General features: G+C 36.3%; 1 protein-coding gene and 1 non-coding gene across 2 annotated transcripts; both read right to left on the bottom strand.

Annotated features, from left to right (window-relative positions):
* Nucleotides 1-923: 923 nt before the first annotated feature.
* Nucleotides 924-11,354, bottom strand: LOC140987757 (uncharacterized). The gene is made up of 5 exons (XM_073456410.1): nucleotides 10,923-11,354; nucleotides 4,640-4,774; nucleotides 4,434-4,491; nucleotides 3,761-4,014; nucleotides 924-3,224 (listed from the first exon to the last, which is right to left on the bottom strand). The coding sequence occupies exons 1-5, from the start codon at nucleotides 11,270-11,272 to the stop codon at nucleotides 3,164-3,166; spliced, it is 858 nt and encodes a 285-aa protein (XP_073312511.1). The 5' UTR covers nucleotides 11,273-11,354; the 3' UTR covers nucleotides 924-3,163.
* LOC140989099 (small nucleolar RNA snoR104) lies at nucleotides 1,921-2,040 on the bottom strand. The gene has a single exon (XR_012177443.1). It is a non-coding gene; the product is annotated as a small nucleolar RNA snoR104 (small nucleolar RNA).
* Nucleotides 11,355-17,425: the final 6,071 nt, after the last annotated feature.

The raw sequence follows: 17,425 nt of genomic DNA, 5'->3' as shown, positions 1-17,425 counted from the left end.
ATTTAAAAAATATATAATTTTATCCACAAAAATTACACACGTCTTCTTCATCTAAAATATAATTTTAAAAAAAATTATTTCTCAATTATCATGGAATAAGAGTAAATACTTATTTTGACATATAAAACACCTATTATGGAGTTTCAGATACTTAATTTCGCTCTTTGAATACTCCAAATGTATAAAAAAAATATTATATTTTCGAGTAATCACCACAAATTCGGTCGTTCTTGGTCTTTTCATGAAAAATGCATTATGATAACTTATTCATATCATTTTATTTTTTAAAAAAACATAATTCACCACTTAAGATGAAATAAGATCATATATTTATTTTGACTTACAAAGTACCTATTTTGGAGTTCCAACTTCAAATGCTTAACTTGGCTCTTTGAATACTCCAAATGTGTAAGAAAATACTAAATCTTCGAACAATCATCATAAATTCATTAATTGTTAGTCTTTTCATTGAAATTACATGACTTATTCATTTCATTTAATTTTTGAAAAAACACAGTTTCTCAATAATCATAGAATTAAAAAAAATACTTATTTTAACCGATAAAGTACATATTTTGGGATTCCAGATATTTGATTTGACTATTTGAATACTTCAAATGTATAAGAAAATACTTGAGTTTCAAATTGCAACTACGATAAACCTCATGAGAAGTAGATATAATTATTCTAAAATTATATAAAGACTCAAGTTGCACTTGATTTAGGTATTTGTTATTTCAAATCAATAATAATTACTTTACATGAACACAATTTAACAGATTATCTAAATTTCTTCTAACATAAATTCATCAAAATAATCAAACAAAATTTGAGACTAATGTCCATTTTCTTATTCGATTAGTATCAAAATACAAAATAAATTAAAACAGAACATATGCAATTTAAGAAATATTGAATCAAATACACATATTCAAAATATAATTCAGATATCACTTGATTTAAAATCAAAATCAAGCAAATTGGCCATGTGTGACCTTTTTTATGAATTACGAATCAGATGGGACCAGAAGCAAGAAGAAATCACATGGCTTTACCAGTATTCCGACACCCATTTGAACATAACTACACAAGCTATTGGATGGACACCCAAAACAAGTGAGGAATCCACATATATCCATCCAGGTGAGGTCCAATGGATCCCACTATTGATACTTAAATTGGCAATTTGACAAAAAAGATATGGTCGTTTTGAACAATTTCACATCCAATTTCTTGAGCAGTTATATTACAAGTTGTTGCTTAGAAATCACTCATCTTGTTCCCCTTCCTGCAGAATGTTTTGCCTTCAGTCCCACATTGTGAGTATACTCGTCGTGGTGCAGCCTTGTCGCAAACCAATAGATTAGCAGGTGTCACTTTTCATGAATCAGATGGCTTCACCAAATCCCATGTTCCATCTCTTACATCCTTGATGCACATCTCATAGTTCCTTCCCTCATCCATTTCTGGTTCGCGACCTGTTTTATTCACGAAACAGAAGGTGATATAGTACAAATTAACAAGAAATTGCACCAAAGTGTGGTGCACCACACCTTCCATATCGCTCATGCAACAACATAGATCTCTGGAGGAAAATTCATGCATATATTAGGCCGACCAATTTGTGACTAGATCTGGTCGCCTGAATGCAGTTGTTCATTCATGAGCCATGAGGCCTAATGCAACTCTAACGATCAAACAAAATATGAAAGGATTCTCAGCCACTGGATCATTGTGGTATACCACAAGAAATTAGCAAACGAGGAATCCAACTATGATATGGACGCCAGAAAAAGGGCACAATATGCACCATAGAATGTCCACAAGAAAATTCAAAATCAAAACCGAAAACAAAAATTGCTGCAGGTATTATGCTATGGAGCCAATTGTAGCACGAACAAGAGTTTCGAGTCAAATGGTTTGTGTATCAGGCAACAAATTGAGACTTGTAGCCTTTCCTCAAGGGCCACAAGTAGGAAATTCCAGAAGTTTTTGTTGGAAGAGTCTATCAGGAAACATTCGGTGTTCTTGATGTTACCCTTCTTTTCTTCCGCCAAATAAAAAAAAAAAACCTCTTAGATTTTCACCACTTTATAAACATTGACCAGCAGAGGACTTTGATCCCAGAAAAGACTGTACATCAAGAGGTCACAAACATGGATATGGAGAATGTAAAATTGAAAAACACAACTTACCCTGAACAGTATGCAATTATCAGCTGACATGAGAAAGCTCCTTCCACTAAGATAATAATACCGACACAAACATATTAATTCTTCTGGGTGTCTTCATTCCCCAGAGCCATAAAAAAGTCAATAAAACTCGCATTATCCATCTTTCGAGCACCGCCACTAAAATAGGTGCGTGTAACGAGAAGCATGAAGTACAAATAGTGTTATTTCCCTCCAAGAAACTAATAAATAAAGGGAACAATAATTAGTCAATTTATCTCCATGCATATATAGGAGAGAGGAAACTATATATGGTTTATGCCTCTGTCGACTATCAATGTACCATCTGCGAATTAAGGAAGCAATTGCTTGCTCAGCTGTACGTTCTTATCTTTATCAACAGTGAGGAAAATATAGGCAAACATCAGTTAAACGTTTCTAGCCAAATTATCAACAAAAATAGAGAGCTTTACGTAAAACAAACTACATAGCGACCCCCAACACAATGACACCACTACATACAAAAACTTCCAAGAAATGTACACAAAGTATCATGTAGACTCCAAATTTATGAGTACATAGTCATGGTAAAGCCGAGTATTAGCTAATAACAGTGCACAAGGATCATAAGTGATGGTATTGTATAGATGGAAAATACTCAAGTTGAACCAAGTTTCCCCTGGTTATTTCAGTATCAGATGCACCAAAGGAAGTTGGTATCAAATTCTATAGGATGCATTCTTATGGATGAAGACTGCCAATCAGAATCAAAAGCTATATAACAACTCACATTATCAATTCATACACATTGTAAGAGTTGGAGCCCTCACCCTTTAAAGTTTCATTTCCTTTAGTCTTCCTGCAAGCTGCAACTGAACTTACCACATCTCAATCCAAGATTGAAGACAGGTATAGAATCTTGGAACGGAAAGAATCATTTACTTCAATCATCAGACAGCACTAAGATCATAACAGTCGTCCTCTAGGTCGAGTCACTTATACTCTACCACCTTATCATATGCTTCCAGGGAAAACGAGCTTTCTGCAAAGCATCTGCGAAGATTTTCTTTATTCCATCAGAACATGGTCATAAACACCCGTATCACCGACTTCCATAAGAACTGTCTAAATTTATTATCATGAGTAATTATGAGTGGAATCTGCAAATTTAAGGATAAATTAGGTTCACGCAATGGGACAAAACATAACATCAGAGAGCCACGCCAAAGCTACACCACCAGGCTCTGGGGCTTGCACGGGGTGAATGGAGAGGTAATAAGATGCACGTAGGTGTGTCACAAATAGTTGTGCATTGATGTTTGCAGGCATGAGGTTGTGCCTATCAAAGATGTGATGGCCAAAACGGAATGTTATCATTGTTCTACATGGTCGAGAAGAATTGGCTCTTTAAATTTACAGGAAAGACTTGTGATCTCCACTTAGGGATAGAGTCTATCATTGAGGTCTAACAGGGGTTTCAAATTCTATAGTAAATCCCACAAGACCGCAACTCCGGCTACGCATGCAAGAGTGCAGAGTCTGAAAATTTAGTAAAATAACAAGTAGATAAGAATATCAATTCTGTGTACCTAAGTTCATGCCAAAACAAATCTGCATGCTCATGAAGAAAAGGTCGCAAGGGTGCGAGAGAATCAGATTCAACGCCTACTGGCCCTTGAAAGTTCTCAGTTTTCTTCTCGTATCTTGAGATGAAAAGCGAGGTGGCAACATGTACGATGACAGTGGGATCAGGATCTTTAAGAATAGCCTGCAGTTCCCTTTGTATCCATGGTTCTATCCTCCTTAATATCATTTCTTTTGATTCAGTGCTTCCCAGAATTCGCTGCAAATTTGAAAATAGGTACATTATCCTAAGTCGAGGTACATAACAAATATGTCTCAATTCTATGAGACACCTTATCTCCTCAGATTCCTTAATTAGTTCATATTCTCCTGCTGGAAGGGACAATACCCATGTACCTCAAGTTGAAAGAGCATTTTAAGCAACTTTATAGTCACCGATACGACGTTCTTTTAACAATTAGTATGCTAGTTCTCCATAACGAATAGGACCTGACACAAGTGTTCATCCAATCGAGCTACTTCCACTTTCAGGAAAATTGAGGAATAATGATTCTGCTTCACTCCATCAGACTTAAATTTTAACTTCACTATTGCCCTCTTTGCATATCAGAATCACAAACCAACATACAACATGAATAGTCCATACAAAACAAAAAACATGAACATTAGCGAGTAAACCTGCATTAGACCACTCTTCGTAGGAGAAGGAACTGCCCACAACCGCTTTTCATAGATGCTGAAATAAAAATCAAATGAACACACCTTTATTTTGAAGCTAATGTAAATAATCCAGTAATTGACTTTCAAGAAAATACTTAAAATATGGCATCCCTGCCAAATCAAGGAAGCAATGAAAAGTTTGGTTTTCAGCGGCAATACAATACCTGGCACGCCATTGTTTGATTCTTTCATATATAACATCAACCCCTTCATCATTTACATGCCCAAAAGATCTTCTATTTGGCAACTGCTTATTTTGTGATAGTCTACTTGACTGTTGTCTGGAATTTCTGATTAACCTGAACAACAATTTGGTAGAGCAACTGAATCAACCATACACAAGTATGCCAACAAAAAAAGGTAAGGAAGAATAAATGAATAATGAATGAAGAAAGTAAAAAATCAGAGTAACAAAAATATAAAAAAAGCTGATTAGATAGAACGAACATCATTTTCCGCATTTATATCAACTATCAAAAATTGAGAAAAAACTACAATAACTAAAAAATATATTTTTTACCTCTTAACATCAACACGGTTAACGAAAAATTCATTTTCCTCATTATTAGACGTTAAAATATAGAAACACGCTTCTTCCTTACTATTTTGGTATAAATAGATAGCTAGTGGTAGTTATCTCAATTCATCTTCTCTGTAAAACCTTGCACACATTCAATGGAGTTTTGCTTGCAAGTTCCATTTGATTTCATTTCTAATATGGTATCATAGAATAAAAATTCTGCCATGGTGAAACCTAATGCATCACATGTCCAAGCTTCGAATTCTTAGAGTGGGCGAGTTGTTCTAGACGATTCGAGCAGCCCATATTTTCTCCAAAATGGCGATCATCCTGGTCTCGTACTCGTATTTCACTCACTAGCAGGAAACAATTACAATACCTGGAGTCATGCAATGTCTATGACACTCACTGCTAAAAACAAGCTTGGTTTCATCGATGGTACGTTTATGCGTCCTCTCTTGAAGATTTGTTGTATGGTTCATGGATCAGATGTAATAGCATGGTGATTTCATGGCTGCTTACTGCTGTTGATCGGGAAATAGCAGACGACCTCATGTATAATCCCACCACACACGAAATTTTGGATCGATCTTTGTGAAAGGTTTCATCAAAGTAATGCACCTCGGATTTTTCAAATCAAAAAGCTATTAACCGGTTTACAGCAAGGTTCAATGGATGTTAGTATTTGCTACACTCGTTTGAGGACCTTGTGGGATGAATTCAAGGATTTCCAACCAGTACCGGTGTGTAGTTGTGGTTCTATAAAGGATTGGGTGAAGTACCAAAATCAAGATTGTGTGATGCAGTTTTTGATGGGGTTGAATGAATCATATGCTCATATCCTTGCTTAAGTTTTGATGATGGATTCGAGTCATATCGAAGTTTTTTTCATTAGTGGTTCAACAGGACGTCAACGATCCATACACTCTGACATTTATGGTTCATCATTGGATCGCACCTCACTCCTATCCCCAAATCCGAGTACTGCTACTATAAAAAGATCTTCATATGGTAAAGGTGATAAAGGTGGAAAATCAGATCATATAACCCGGTGTGTATTTGTGGTTCTATAAAGGATTGGGTGAAATACCAAAATCAAGATTGTGTTATGAAGTTTTTGATGGGGTTGAATGAATCATATGCACAGATCCGTGCTTAAGTTTTGATGATGGATCCGATTCCTGCCATATTGAAGATTTTTTCATTAGTGGTTCAAGAGTAATGTCAACGATCCATACACTCTGACATTTCTGGTTCATCATTGGATCACACCTCACTCCTATCCCCGAATCTGAGTACTGCTGCTGTAAAAGGATCTTCATATGGTAAAGGTGATAAAGGTGGAAAATCATATCATATAACCTGTTCTTAATGTCACTATCCGGGTCATACCATTGATAGTGCATGGATATCCACCTAGTCACCTAAAATACAAACAGAAGCCACTTGCATCCAAGGTTCATGCAAATCATCTCAGGGCTGTTGAAACTCAATCAAATTCACAATCGGACTCGATCAGAAATGTACATGATTCACTAAGTCTTGAGCAATGCAAGCAGCTCATTGCCTTCTTGAGTACTCGACTACAGCTTGGCTATGGCACCACAATGGATTCCAAACAGCTTGAATCATCTGCATCTTACCTCAGTGGTATTTCTTCATTATCCCTTAGTGATTCATCCATTCTAAATAATCATTGGGTTTTGGACACAAGGGCAACATATCATATTTGTTGTTCTCTTGCATATTTCCAATCGTACAAAGCCACAAATTCCACTGTCACACTACCTAACAATTCTAGCGTGGCAGCAACACATAGGATTTGTTTTCCTATCTCCTGACTTGGAGCTAGAGAATGTCCTCTTTGTTCATCAGTTTCATTTCAATCTTATTTCCATCAGCTCTTTTACCGAGCATCTAAACTGTTCTGTGTCTTTTTCGTCTGATTCTTGTATCATTCAGGACATCATCAAGGACGGGAGGATTGGGATGGGTAATCGTGTTGGTAACCTTTATGTTCTTAAAAACTCCAGCATACTCCCTGCGATTTCTGATGTTTTTCTTCCTCAAAGCAAATTGTGGCATTATAGAATGGGGCATCCATCTTTACCTAGGTTATCTCTGCTAGGAACTTTACTTCAAAGCAATTCAATAAATCAAAATGATACGTTTGATTGCTCTATTTGTCATTTAGCTAATCAAAAGATATTGCCATTTATTTCCAACCATCTAACTCGTGATACTCCTTTTGAATTGATTCACATTGATGTTCGGGGTCCCTTTCAATTCACCTTTTGAGTGTTGAAGGATACAAGTACTTTCTTACCATTGTTGATGACCATACACGTTACACTTGTTTATTTTATGAAAGCAAAGTCTGATGTTTTAGGAATTTTTCGTGAGTTTTGCAAACTGGTGCAGACTCAATTTGGTTCCAAGGTCAAATCTGTTCGATCCGACAATGCCCAAGAATTAAATTTTTCCACCTTTTTTAAGTCCGAGGGGATTGCGTCCTATCATTCTTGCATTGAACGAGCACAATAAAACTCCGTCGTGGAATGCAAACATCAACACATCTTGAATGTAACCTGAGCTTTGTTGTTTCATTCGCATGTTCCTTTGGTCTATTGGAGTGATTGTGTGCTAACAGCAGTGTATCTTATCAACTGGACCCCTTTCCCCCGCATTTCCAACAAAAGTCCTTTAGAGTTATTGTTCAAGAAACTCCCTTCTTATCTTCACCTTAAATCATTTGGGTGCCTTTGTTATGGTTCCACTCTTTTGAGTCAACGTTCTAAATTTTCTCCTCGTGCCACCAAGTCCATATTCCTTGGATATCCCACATGTTATAAGGCTTATAAACTTCTCAATATTGACATTAATGAAGTTTATATGTCTCGGGAGGTGGTTGTTCATGAACAAATCTTCCCTTTCGCAGACCAATCAGCTCCTCCTCATTCTTCTTTGCATTTGTTTTCTGAAAATGTTCTTCTGCCCATATTGATCTGTCATTGCCGTCTCTTGGTTCTTCTCCGGACCAACTTCCCCAAACTCGTTCCAAAAGAGTATCCACAAAGCACGTGACTATCATTGCTTTGCTACTTCCTCGTCATAGTTATTTGGGGCGCACGGCGCACTAAAGCGCTAGGGTGCCTTGGAGCCTGAGGCGCGAGGCGAAGCGCACGCTTTATCGAAGTAAAGCGCATTTGAAAATCAAAAAATTCTAGTTATTCATAATTCTGATAATAATGTATTAAAAAATAAAATACAAACCAACTCCAAATGATATTACAGATTACTTCAGTAAATTCAATTGGACAGCAAACATGAAAAAAAAGGTTTAGACTTTAGAGTATTTGGCTTATCTACTCACAACCGGCAGCGATCAGGACATCAAGTGTGGGGTTCATAATCATTTACTGGGAAGGATTGGAATAAGGCTATGACATTAAAAGTGTGGATAGCATATGTTTGCTCAAATGACATTCCATGGTATCCATATCCTTTGAAAAACTGAAACAAGAAAGCATAAAATAAATAAAATAAATATGAACACATCTAGTGAAGGCTCTCATAACTGTAATAAAAAGGCTTTTTAAAAAATAAAATAGGGATTCTGTTTGTTATTGGACTTAAAACTTATTGGGCTTTAAATTAATTATATGTATGGAATCGTACCATAAATGGCTTTATTAGTACAGGCGCACACTTTTTAAAAAATAAAATAGGGATTCTGTTTGTTATTGGACTTAAAACTTATTGGGCTTTAATTATATGTATGGAATCGTACCATAAATGGCTTTATTAGTACAGGCGCACAAGCGTGCGCCTTTCAGCAGAGGCGCGCCTAAGGCGCACGCTTGATTAATGTATTGCGCCTGGGTGAGGTGCGCCTGTCGCCTAGTCGCAGCTAGGCACTCACCTTTTATAACTATGTTCCTCGTCATCAACCAATCCATCTACTGTCCACCCCCTATCTTCAGTCCTTAGCACCTATAGTTTATCTACTCCTTATCAAATTTTTGTCAACATCTCCTCCATTCATGAGCCTGACACCTTTTCTCAGGCTGTTCAACATCCGGAATGGCGCCAGGCCATGACTGATAAGTTGCGTGCTTTAGAGAGCAATGATACTTGGTCCATTGTTTCTTTACCATCCGGGAAGCGTGCAGTGGGTTGTAAGTAGGTCTACAAAGCCAAGTTCTTGGCGGATGGGATTCTAGAACGATATAAAGCATGGTTCGTAGCAAAAAGGTATACTCAACAAGAAGTTGTGGATTACTTTGAAACTTTTTCACCCGTTGCAAAGTTAGTCATTGTTCGAACTTTGCTAACGTTAGCCGTTGTTCGAGGATTGTCTTTGATGCAACCTGATGTGAACAATGCATTTTTCCACGGTGACTTGTTCGAAGAAGTCTATATGTCACTTCCTCCCAGGTATGAATGAAAGGGGGAATCTTTGCAATCTAATATTGTTTGTAAGTTACAAAAATCTCTATACGGACTCAAACAAGCTTCTCGACAATGGTTTGCTAAGTTTTCTTCCACCTTGCTCAAGATTGGTTTCGTTCAATCCCATGCGGACAATTCATTATTTGTTCGCACACACGGTGACATGTTTTTGGCGTTATTAGTCTATGTGGATGATATAGTAATTGCAACAAATGATACAACTGAAGCTGAGAGTTTGAAAGCCTTCCTGAACATGCAATTCAAGCTAAAAGACTTGGGTGACTTGAAGTACTTCTTGGGCATTGAGGTAGCCAGATCTTCACGAGGTATATATATATATATGTCAACGCCATTATGCTCTTCCATTGCTCACTGAAGCCAGTCTTCTTGGGAGTAAACCACGAACTACTCCCATGGATGCTAATTCAAAACTTAGTCAAGATGATGGTAAGTTGTTAACAGATCCCTCCGTGTATCGTAAGCTCGTGGGAAAGCTACTTTATCTCACCATCAGCCGTCCAGATTTGGCCAGTTTTTTTCTGCCTCAATATCTATTCATTTACAATCTATATATTCTGTTTTGAGATATGTCAAGGGAATGGCAGGACAAAGCCTGTTTTACAGCTCCAAGTACGAAGTTAGATTGCATATGTTTTCAGATTTTGATTGGGCTGCTTGTCCAGATTCACGTCGATCAGGATTTTGTGTGATGCTTGGCAGCTTGTTAGTTTCATGGAAATCAAAGAAGCAACACACCGTATCAAAATCGTCTGCTGAAGCCGAGTACAGATCTATGGCAAATGCCACTTGTGAAGCAGTATGGATGATTTCCTTGCTCAAAGACCTGTGTACTATTGTTGACACACCTGTGACACTATTTTGCGACAATCAAGCCACCATTCATATAGCATCCAACCCTATGTTCCATGAACGCATAAAGCATATCGAAATTGACTGTGAGGTTGTGCGCGAGAGGATTCAGTCAGGCATTATCAAAGTTCTACATGTTGCATCACAGTTACAACTTGGAGATTTGTTCACTAAAGCATTCCTTCCAGCTAGATTTCAAGCACTGTTGGTCAAGATGGGAATTGAGAACATTCATTCCCCGCATCTTGAGGGGGAATATTAGACGTTAAAATATAGAAACGCTTCTTCCTTACTGTTTTGGTATAAATAGATAGCTAGTGGTAGTTGCTATTTAGATTTCAGATCTCAATTCATCTTCTCTGTAAAACCTTGCACACATTCAATGGAGTTTTGCTTGCAAGTTCCATTTGATTTCATTTCTAATACTCATAGTTGCTAAACAACCAGATAAAAATTCCTCAAGCACAAAAATTAAAATAATGGAGCTCGGTAAATTTGGTTTCCTAAAGCCCCTGGAATATTCCCTTCTCATCAATATCTAAAAAAAGTACTTTAAGAATGTTAACAAAGCTTGGACGATTCACATGAACAAATCAAAAAAGAACCTTTGCAGTTGGAAAAATTCAGATCTCCGTCTCCGTGACAAGCCATCCCGCCGATCGCGGTAGGTTGAATGGACCGCTTCCCCACTGCCCAAAGGCAATAGTCTCTGTTCGCCGAAAGTGTTGTTATGAAAGTTGATTTTACAGAACCAAGAGCCGAAACGCGCATTGCAGAGAGGGCAGCTGCGTTTCAATTCGCACCATCTAGAGATGCACCCGATACAGTAGGCGTGCATGCACAGGAGAACGACCGCGGATCGAATTTCCACTTGGCACAGGCAAATCGGACAGGATTTTCCTAAAACTGCGTCGGCGATTCGCTTCAGAATCGATTTCCTGCTGCGAGGATGCATCGCGTGCCGAGATTCAATGGAAATTTGGGCTATTTTCCATTCTTCGTTGTCTAGTTGGCTTGGATCATCTGGTGATTTTTTTATTCTTTGTTTATGTCAAATTTCAAGTAGAACTGGCCACATGCCGGTCTGCTCCGGGTCTGAGTGGGCCTGACAAGTCCGAGTTGGGAAAATCTCGACCTTAACTATCTAGGATCCGACCGTTCGGATCTTACCGTCAACAATTTTTTTATTTTAATTTTTTATTTATTAAAAAATATTATTTAAATAAATATTTAAATTTTAAAAATAAAATAAAAATGCTTGCATTTATATAGTTTCATAATTATAATTATATAGTATAAAGTTTTCTATGTATCCTCTTTTATCGTAGAGAATCCAAAATAGAAATATTTCGCTCACCTTTACATACTTATTTTTAGGAGTGGTTTTAGGAGTAGTGTTGCTCAATCACTCACATTTCCTCTCATCATTGTTCTGGATGTTATCTCAGTTTTGTTTTATTAATTTTCATCACTTTTAATATGTTGTGTTCGGCTAGCGGATTTTGACCAATCATTGAACAAACATTGCGCATCCAAATTTTACGGCCTTAAGCTAAAACGTCTCTCGTCCAATGTATTTCCTTTGATACTAAAATATTACTCCACTGAAACCATTGAAATGAGACAAACTAGAATTTCTTTTGTTGCTTCGAATCATTACTATTTGACTCGGACTTGTTTTCCCTGTTCCGTTGCTATCACGGGGTGACCACCATTGCAATATGTCGAAAGTTTCTTCACATGCATCACTAAAATCAAAATTATTAGTAAAATAATTCTTAAGTTCCTGACTGGCACTTGAGGATTCTCGTAGATGTTTTATATGTTCCCTTAATAAAGTTGTGCTTGAGTAAGTGATATTACTGGTGGTAGATGATTGTGCTAAATGTTGAATAATGTGACCATCATATTTGGTGTTATATTCATTATAAATATCATATAAATGATTATAATATGAAACAAAATCAATGAGATAGATGAAATTGTTTTCGTAGTAGGGTCTAAATAATAATAATATAATGTTAACATTTATTGTAAACCATTTGATTTAAGTTTAGTATCTAAATAAAAGAACATAATAATATTTCAAGAATTTCTAAAAAAAAATCATTTTTCTTTCATAACATAAATACATTAAACTAAAACATCATTACTAGATTTAATATATAACTAAAATAATTGCAATGTTGCAACAATGTGTTAAAACTAAACGAGATGTAAGATAATTGGTCACTAGCATCATTAAACACTTTTAAAACTTCACAAATACCAGTGCATATGTTCCATTGATTTGAAAACAAAGAAATATCACGAGCTTGAATATGTTCATGAAAAATATACATAATAAATATTTATTTTCAAAAGATGATAATAACAATTTATATGTTGAATTCTAACATGTTAGAACATCTCGTGAAAGCCTTTTAGGCCTCATACCATTGATTTTGCAAAATTTGTCCAATTGTTTCATAACTTGAGGATATGTCCAAAGATAATTAATTACTGTTCTAATTGGTTTAATATATGATTCCAAATTTTTTAGTTCATCTTGGGCACACAAATTTAAAATATAACATGTGCATGTAATACGAAAAATTTCTCACCTAGTGATATTTATTATCAAAAAAAATAAAAAAAAACTTGATAAGTTAAACCATATTCTTCTAAAATAACAAATATAAGTTGAGAAATATTTTGTATCATGTCTGATTCGTTAAAATATCTATATGCAAGAAATGTTCCAAAAATTATCAATCCAATGACATGCACTGTGATTAGGTGTTGTGTGTGCATGCATGTCTTCAACACTCCACGACAACACAACAATATGCATTGGCTTGAGCACTCGATCTCTTCGAAGTAAATCTTCAATTCTTGTGCTTGCTTTCCTTCTGCGTCTCTCTCTTTTTCACGCTCGTTCCATGATTGTCTTTCTAGACAAAACACAAAAAAAAAGTTAATAAATAAGACTTCATTTAGTTAGCTCCCCCTGAATTTGAAAGCATATCTCCCCTGAATTTGATCATGTGATCTTAGGTGTTGTTAGCAGTGTTGACAACATGAGACTAAAAAACTTAACATTTTATTCAATAACAGAAACCCTAACAACATAAACTAGAGAAAGAACATAAAAATAGTAATATAATTTAAAGAAAATAAGCATCTCCATCAGTTAGCTCATCAGTGTTTGTTGCTTAACCACGGTCAGAACCAGCATACTCAGATTTTTTTGCAACTGCTTCAACATCTCCATCTCCATCTCCCTTTTTGTCGATAATGAATAGCTACATCAAGAAGCAATCAATAGTTCGCCACTTGAGACTCATAATGCACAATAAGCTCTTTGGTGTTCTGAATTTGCTGAAGTCCGAACTCGATCTGGGCTTGGAGAAGAGTGGTAGATATCATCAACTATTCAGAGGGTTTTACGGCAGATGAAGAGGCCTTGTTGCTAACATCTGGGCAACACCAGGCTCAAAACAGGGCAAATCAATCTTTCGATTTCCTTAAAGTATGCCGATGCAATCTCTAACACATCACTGATGTCAGAAAATTCTTTCCCCAAATCACGAACAACCCCAGTGATTCTAAAATCCCATAGATCAAAGGGGAGAAGGGCAGCTTTGTTGATATTAATCTACCATCTATAAATTGTAGCACGGTTTTAAACACCAACATGCCGAATAAATGAGGTACTCCCAATACCAATTGAGAAAAAAAAATTACATGTGCTCTGGTAATCACTGTAGTATTTGTAGAAGGAGTCCAGTTTCGAATCATAATCTTGTGTAGAACTGAGTAAAATGACGTCATATTTGTAGCAGATAGGTGCTTAGGACGTTCCAGAAATTTTGTGATCAAACCTCCAGTGAGGGCAGCAGTAACTTCATTAATATCAGGAATCAAACCTTCTTCTTCACCAACCGGAGTGTTATAGAACTCATTAATCACGGTAGGATTAACCCCCTATATACAATTGTGCACATACACTATCATATTTAACAGACCTCTCATCACCCACTCTGGATGATAGGTTCGCAAAGAAGTCCAGAATAGGTTTCCGACAGTACGTAGCTATGTTGATAACCGTAGGCGAAAATCCCTGATTCTTAAGAAACAAGATCAAGTTTTGCCTTCAATAACCGTCAACATCCACATTCATTTCGTCAATCATCCCATGATTGACATATATAGGCCGTAGAGAAACTGAAAAAATTCCGAGTAATATTTATAAGAGAATGAATTACTCAAGTCATACTCTTCAGTGTCGATGTTGTCCGGGGTGATGTCATCATCATCCTCAACACCATTTCTATCCTCATCAGCACCCTCCAAGTCTTCACTTATCTCATCATCACTTTCTGCAGTATTTTCTAAAGAGTCGGGGTCGGGGTCGGAGCCAGAGGTATCAGACTTTCCTGGCCTATTTTCATTAAATTCCTATTGCAATTCTGCATCAGCCTCTTCAACCTCTGAGGTACCTTTCTTTAAAGCTTTTTCTTCTTTCAGGCATAGAAGAAACTCAGCTAGGGATTCTTTGTCCTTAGGAGGATCAGTTGGTTATTCAAAAACCACAGTTTCTTTCTCAGCTGTAGTAGGGGGCATCTTCTTTTCAGTAGCAACAGGTTTAGGTTTTGCGACCAATTCACAATCTTCATCAACATAGTCACCTCCAGATGAAAAATCAGGATCCAGAAGACTAGAGTGGAGGAGATTACTCGGAACTCTTGGATGGGACGAAATCAAGGTCATACCCTACTTGACGCTTTGATCGTCTTGGCTGCGGAGGAACGAGGAAGACACAATTCATCTCTTCAAAATCCGACGGATTTTCCACATCTACTGCATTAGCCGGCTCCCCAACAGCAATGACTTAAATCAGTAAGAGGTTCTGTAGGTGGTGTTTCCACACAAGGTGTAACACCTGTGCTTGAAGCCATTTAGCTTCGAATATCAAGAGGGTCATAACTAGTTCTAACTATCTATGAAATATGAACGAGAATTACATATGAAAATCTATGCACAACAAAAATTACAGATAAAATACAACGTTGAGAGTAGAGAAAATGGAGAGGGAAATCAAGAACAATGAGCAGTGATGAATATTGTATTGACGGCAATAACATAAATATTTTTGCTCCCAACGGTAACAAAACTCACACAGATACAACACTTCATCTCCTAATAAATTGTGCAGGATGTACCAATGGTACCAATGAGTTAACGAGTAAATTTTTTAAGTTTTTAGGAAAATATTGACACAAAACACTAAATCATCAGACATCATAGAGACTGGATTTTTAACAAATAGAGTTTTTCACTTAATGTAGTCTGTTGAACATTTATAACCTCCTGAGCAGAAAATATTCACAAGCCGATGTATATGCATGACTTAATTATGCCTAAAAATTGTATGGAACATAACATAAACATAATAAGATGTGTGTGATGTTTTCACAAATGAGATTTCACAAATGAGATGTTTTTCAATGATGTTGGCAACATCTCTTGACAACACTTCCAATTTCAAAAATAATTTTGATTTTACTGCACACACAGAGTCAGCTCCTAAGTGGTAACTCCTATACTAGAAGAATGGCCTTCTTTGGTTTCCTCTAGGTAGTTTTTTTCGTTTTCTTCTGTTATGATTTCTGTTTTTGATTCAGAAGAGGTTGCTCTCACAAAGAATAGTCTTCATTGGACTCTCATACGTAACTTTTTTCATTCTTTTTTTTTTCTGATACAGAACAAAATCCTTTTTTTTATTTAAATTATTTTTCCATTCTTCTCAAGTCACTTTTCACACGTGACAAGATCATAGAGAACACGAACATCCCTCAACTACTTTGTAACTTAGTCAAAACATATTTCATAGTCAAATGTGTTGATTGAAATAAAACAGAGAAATTAAAGCAGATCAGGAAATTAGTCAGCACAGTGTAAACATCACATAGGAAAATGAACGAAAAATGCAAAATACCTAGTGTCTTAAAAATGCACATGCATGTTAGGTGTTTCGTAGATGTTGTAACATCTGAAACAATATCTGTGATTGATCAAAATGTGCATATGCTGAGAGATGTCTTAAGATTAATAAATCTCTCAAAATCTAATGTTTTTGTGAATATCTCTGTCAATTGATTATTAGTCCCAAAAAATTCCATATGGATCAAAACTTTCTCCACTAAATCTCAAATAAAATGATGTCTAATGTCAATATATTTTGTTCGAGAGTGTTGTACTTGATTTTTTGAAATGTCAATCGCACTTGAATTATCATAGTACACAATGAGAGTCTCACTGTTAAGGTCGTAGTCTTCTATCATTTGATTCATCCATAAAATTTGAGAGTAACAACTATCAACTGCTACATATTTAGATTCACTAATTGAGAGTAACACACAATTTTGCTTCCTACTATACCATGAAAATAAGTTATTTTCATGGTAGAAACCCCCTGCTGTAGACTTATTTTCATGGTAGAAACCCCCTGCTGTAGTGCTCTTTCTATCATTCAAATCCCTAGCCCAATCTTCATCACTAAACCCAACTAAGTTGGTGTTAGCTTCCTTTGTGGATCAATCAGCTCTTGTCAGAATTACCAATTTCTTCCACTGCACATGCTCTCCTATTATGCGATAATCAAGCTGTCGTACACATAGCACCCAAACTAATGTTCCACGAAAGAACTAAAAACATCGAAATTGATTACCACTTCATCCGCGACAAAGTATCTTATGGGTCCATCAAACTCATGCCCATTCGCACTCTAATGCAATTATCAGATGTGTTTACCAAAGCATTACCAAAGGCGATCCTTCTCCCTCTACTATCTAGAGGGATGCAACACAATGTGGTTTGTATACAGCAGAAGCCTATAGATGACTAATTGAGTACAGATCAAACAATTAATTGTGCTTCATTTTTATGCATTATTATTTTGATCCCTAAGTTCAGAAATCTCATATTTCAAAAGTACATACAAAATACAGTGGGCATATCCAGACGAATGCAAAAGAATTCAATTTAGACAACTATATCCCTCTATAAATATCCCAAGAAAATAGTGTAAACATGCTTTTGAATACAAATATTTTAATTTTAACTA

The sequence above is a fragment of the Primulina huaijiensis genome, chromosome 11, assembly GCF_012295235.1.
Source record: "Primulina huaijiensis isolate GDHJ02 chromosome 11, ASM1229523v2, whole genome shotgun sequence".
NCBI lineage: Eukaryota > Viridiplantae > Streptophyta > Magnoliopsida > Lamiales > Gesneriaceae > Primulina > Primulina huaijiensis.
The sequence above is the reverse complement of the archived record's forward strand: the minus strand, read 5'-3'. Positions and strand labels throughout refer to the sequence as shown.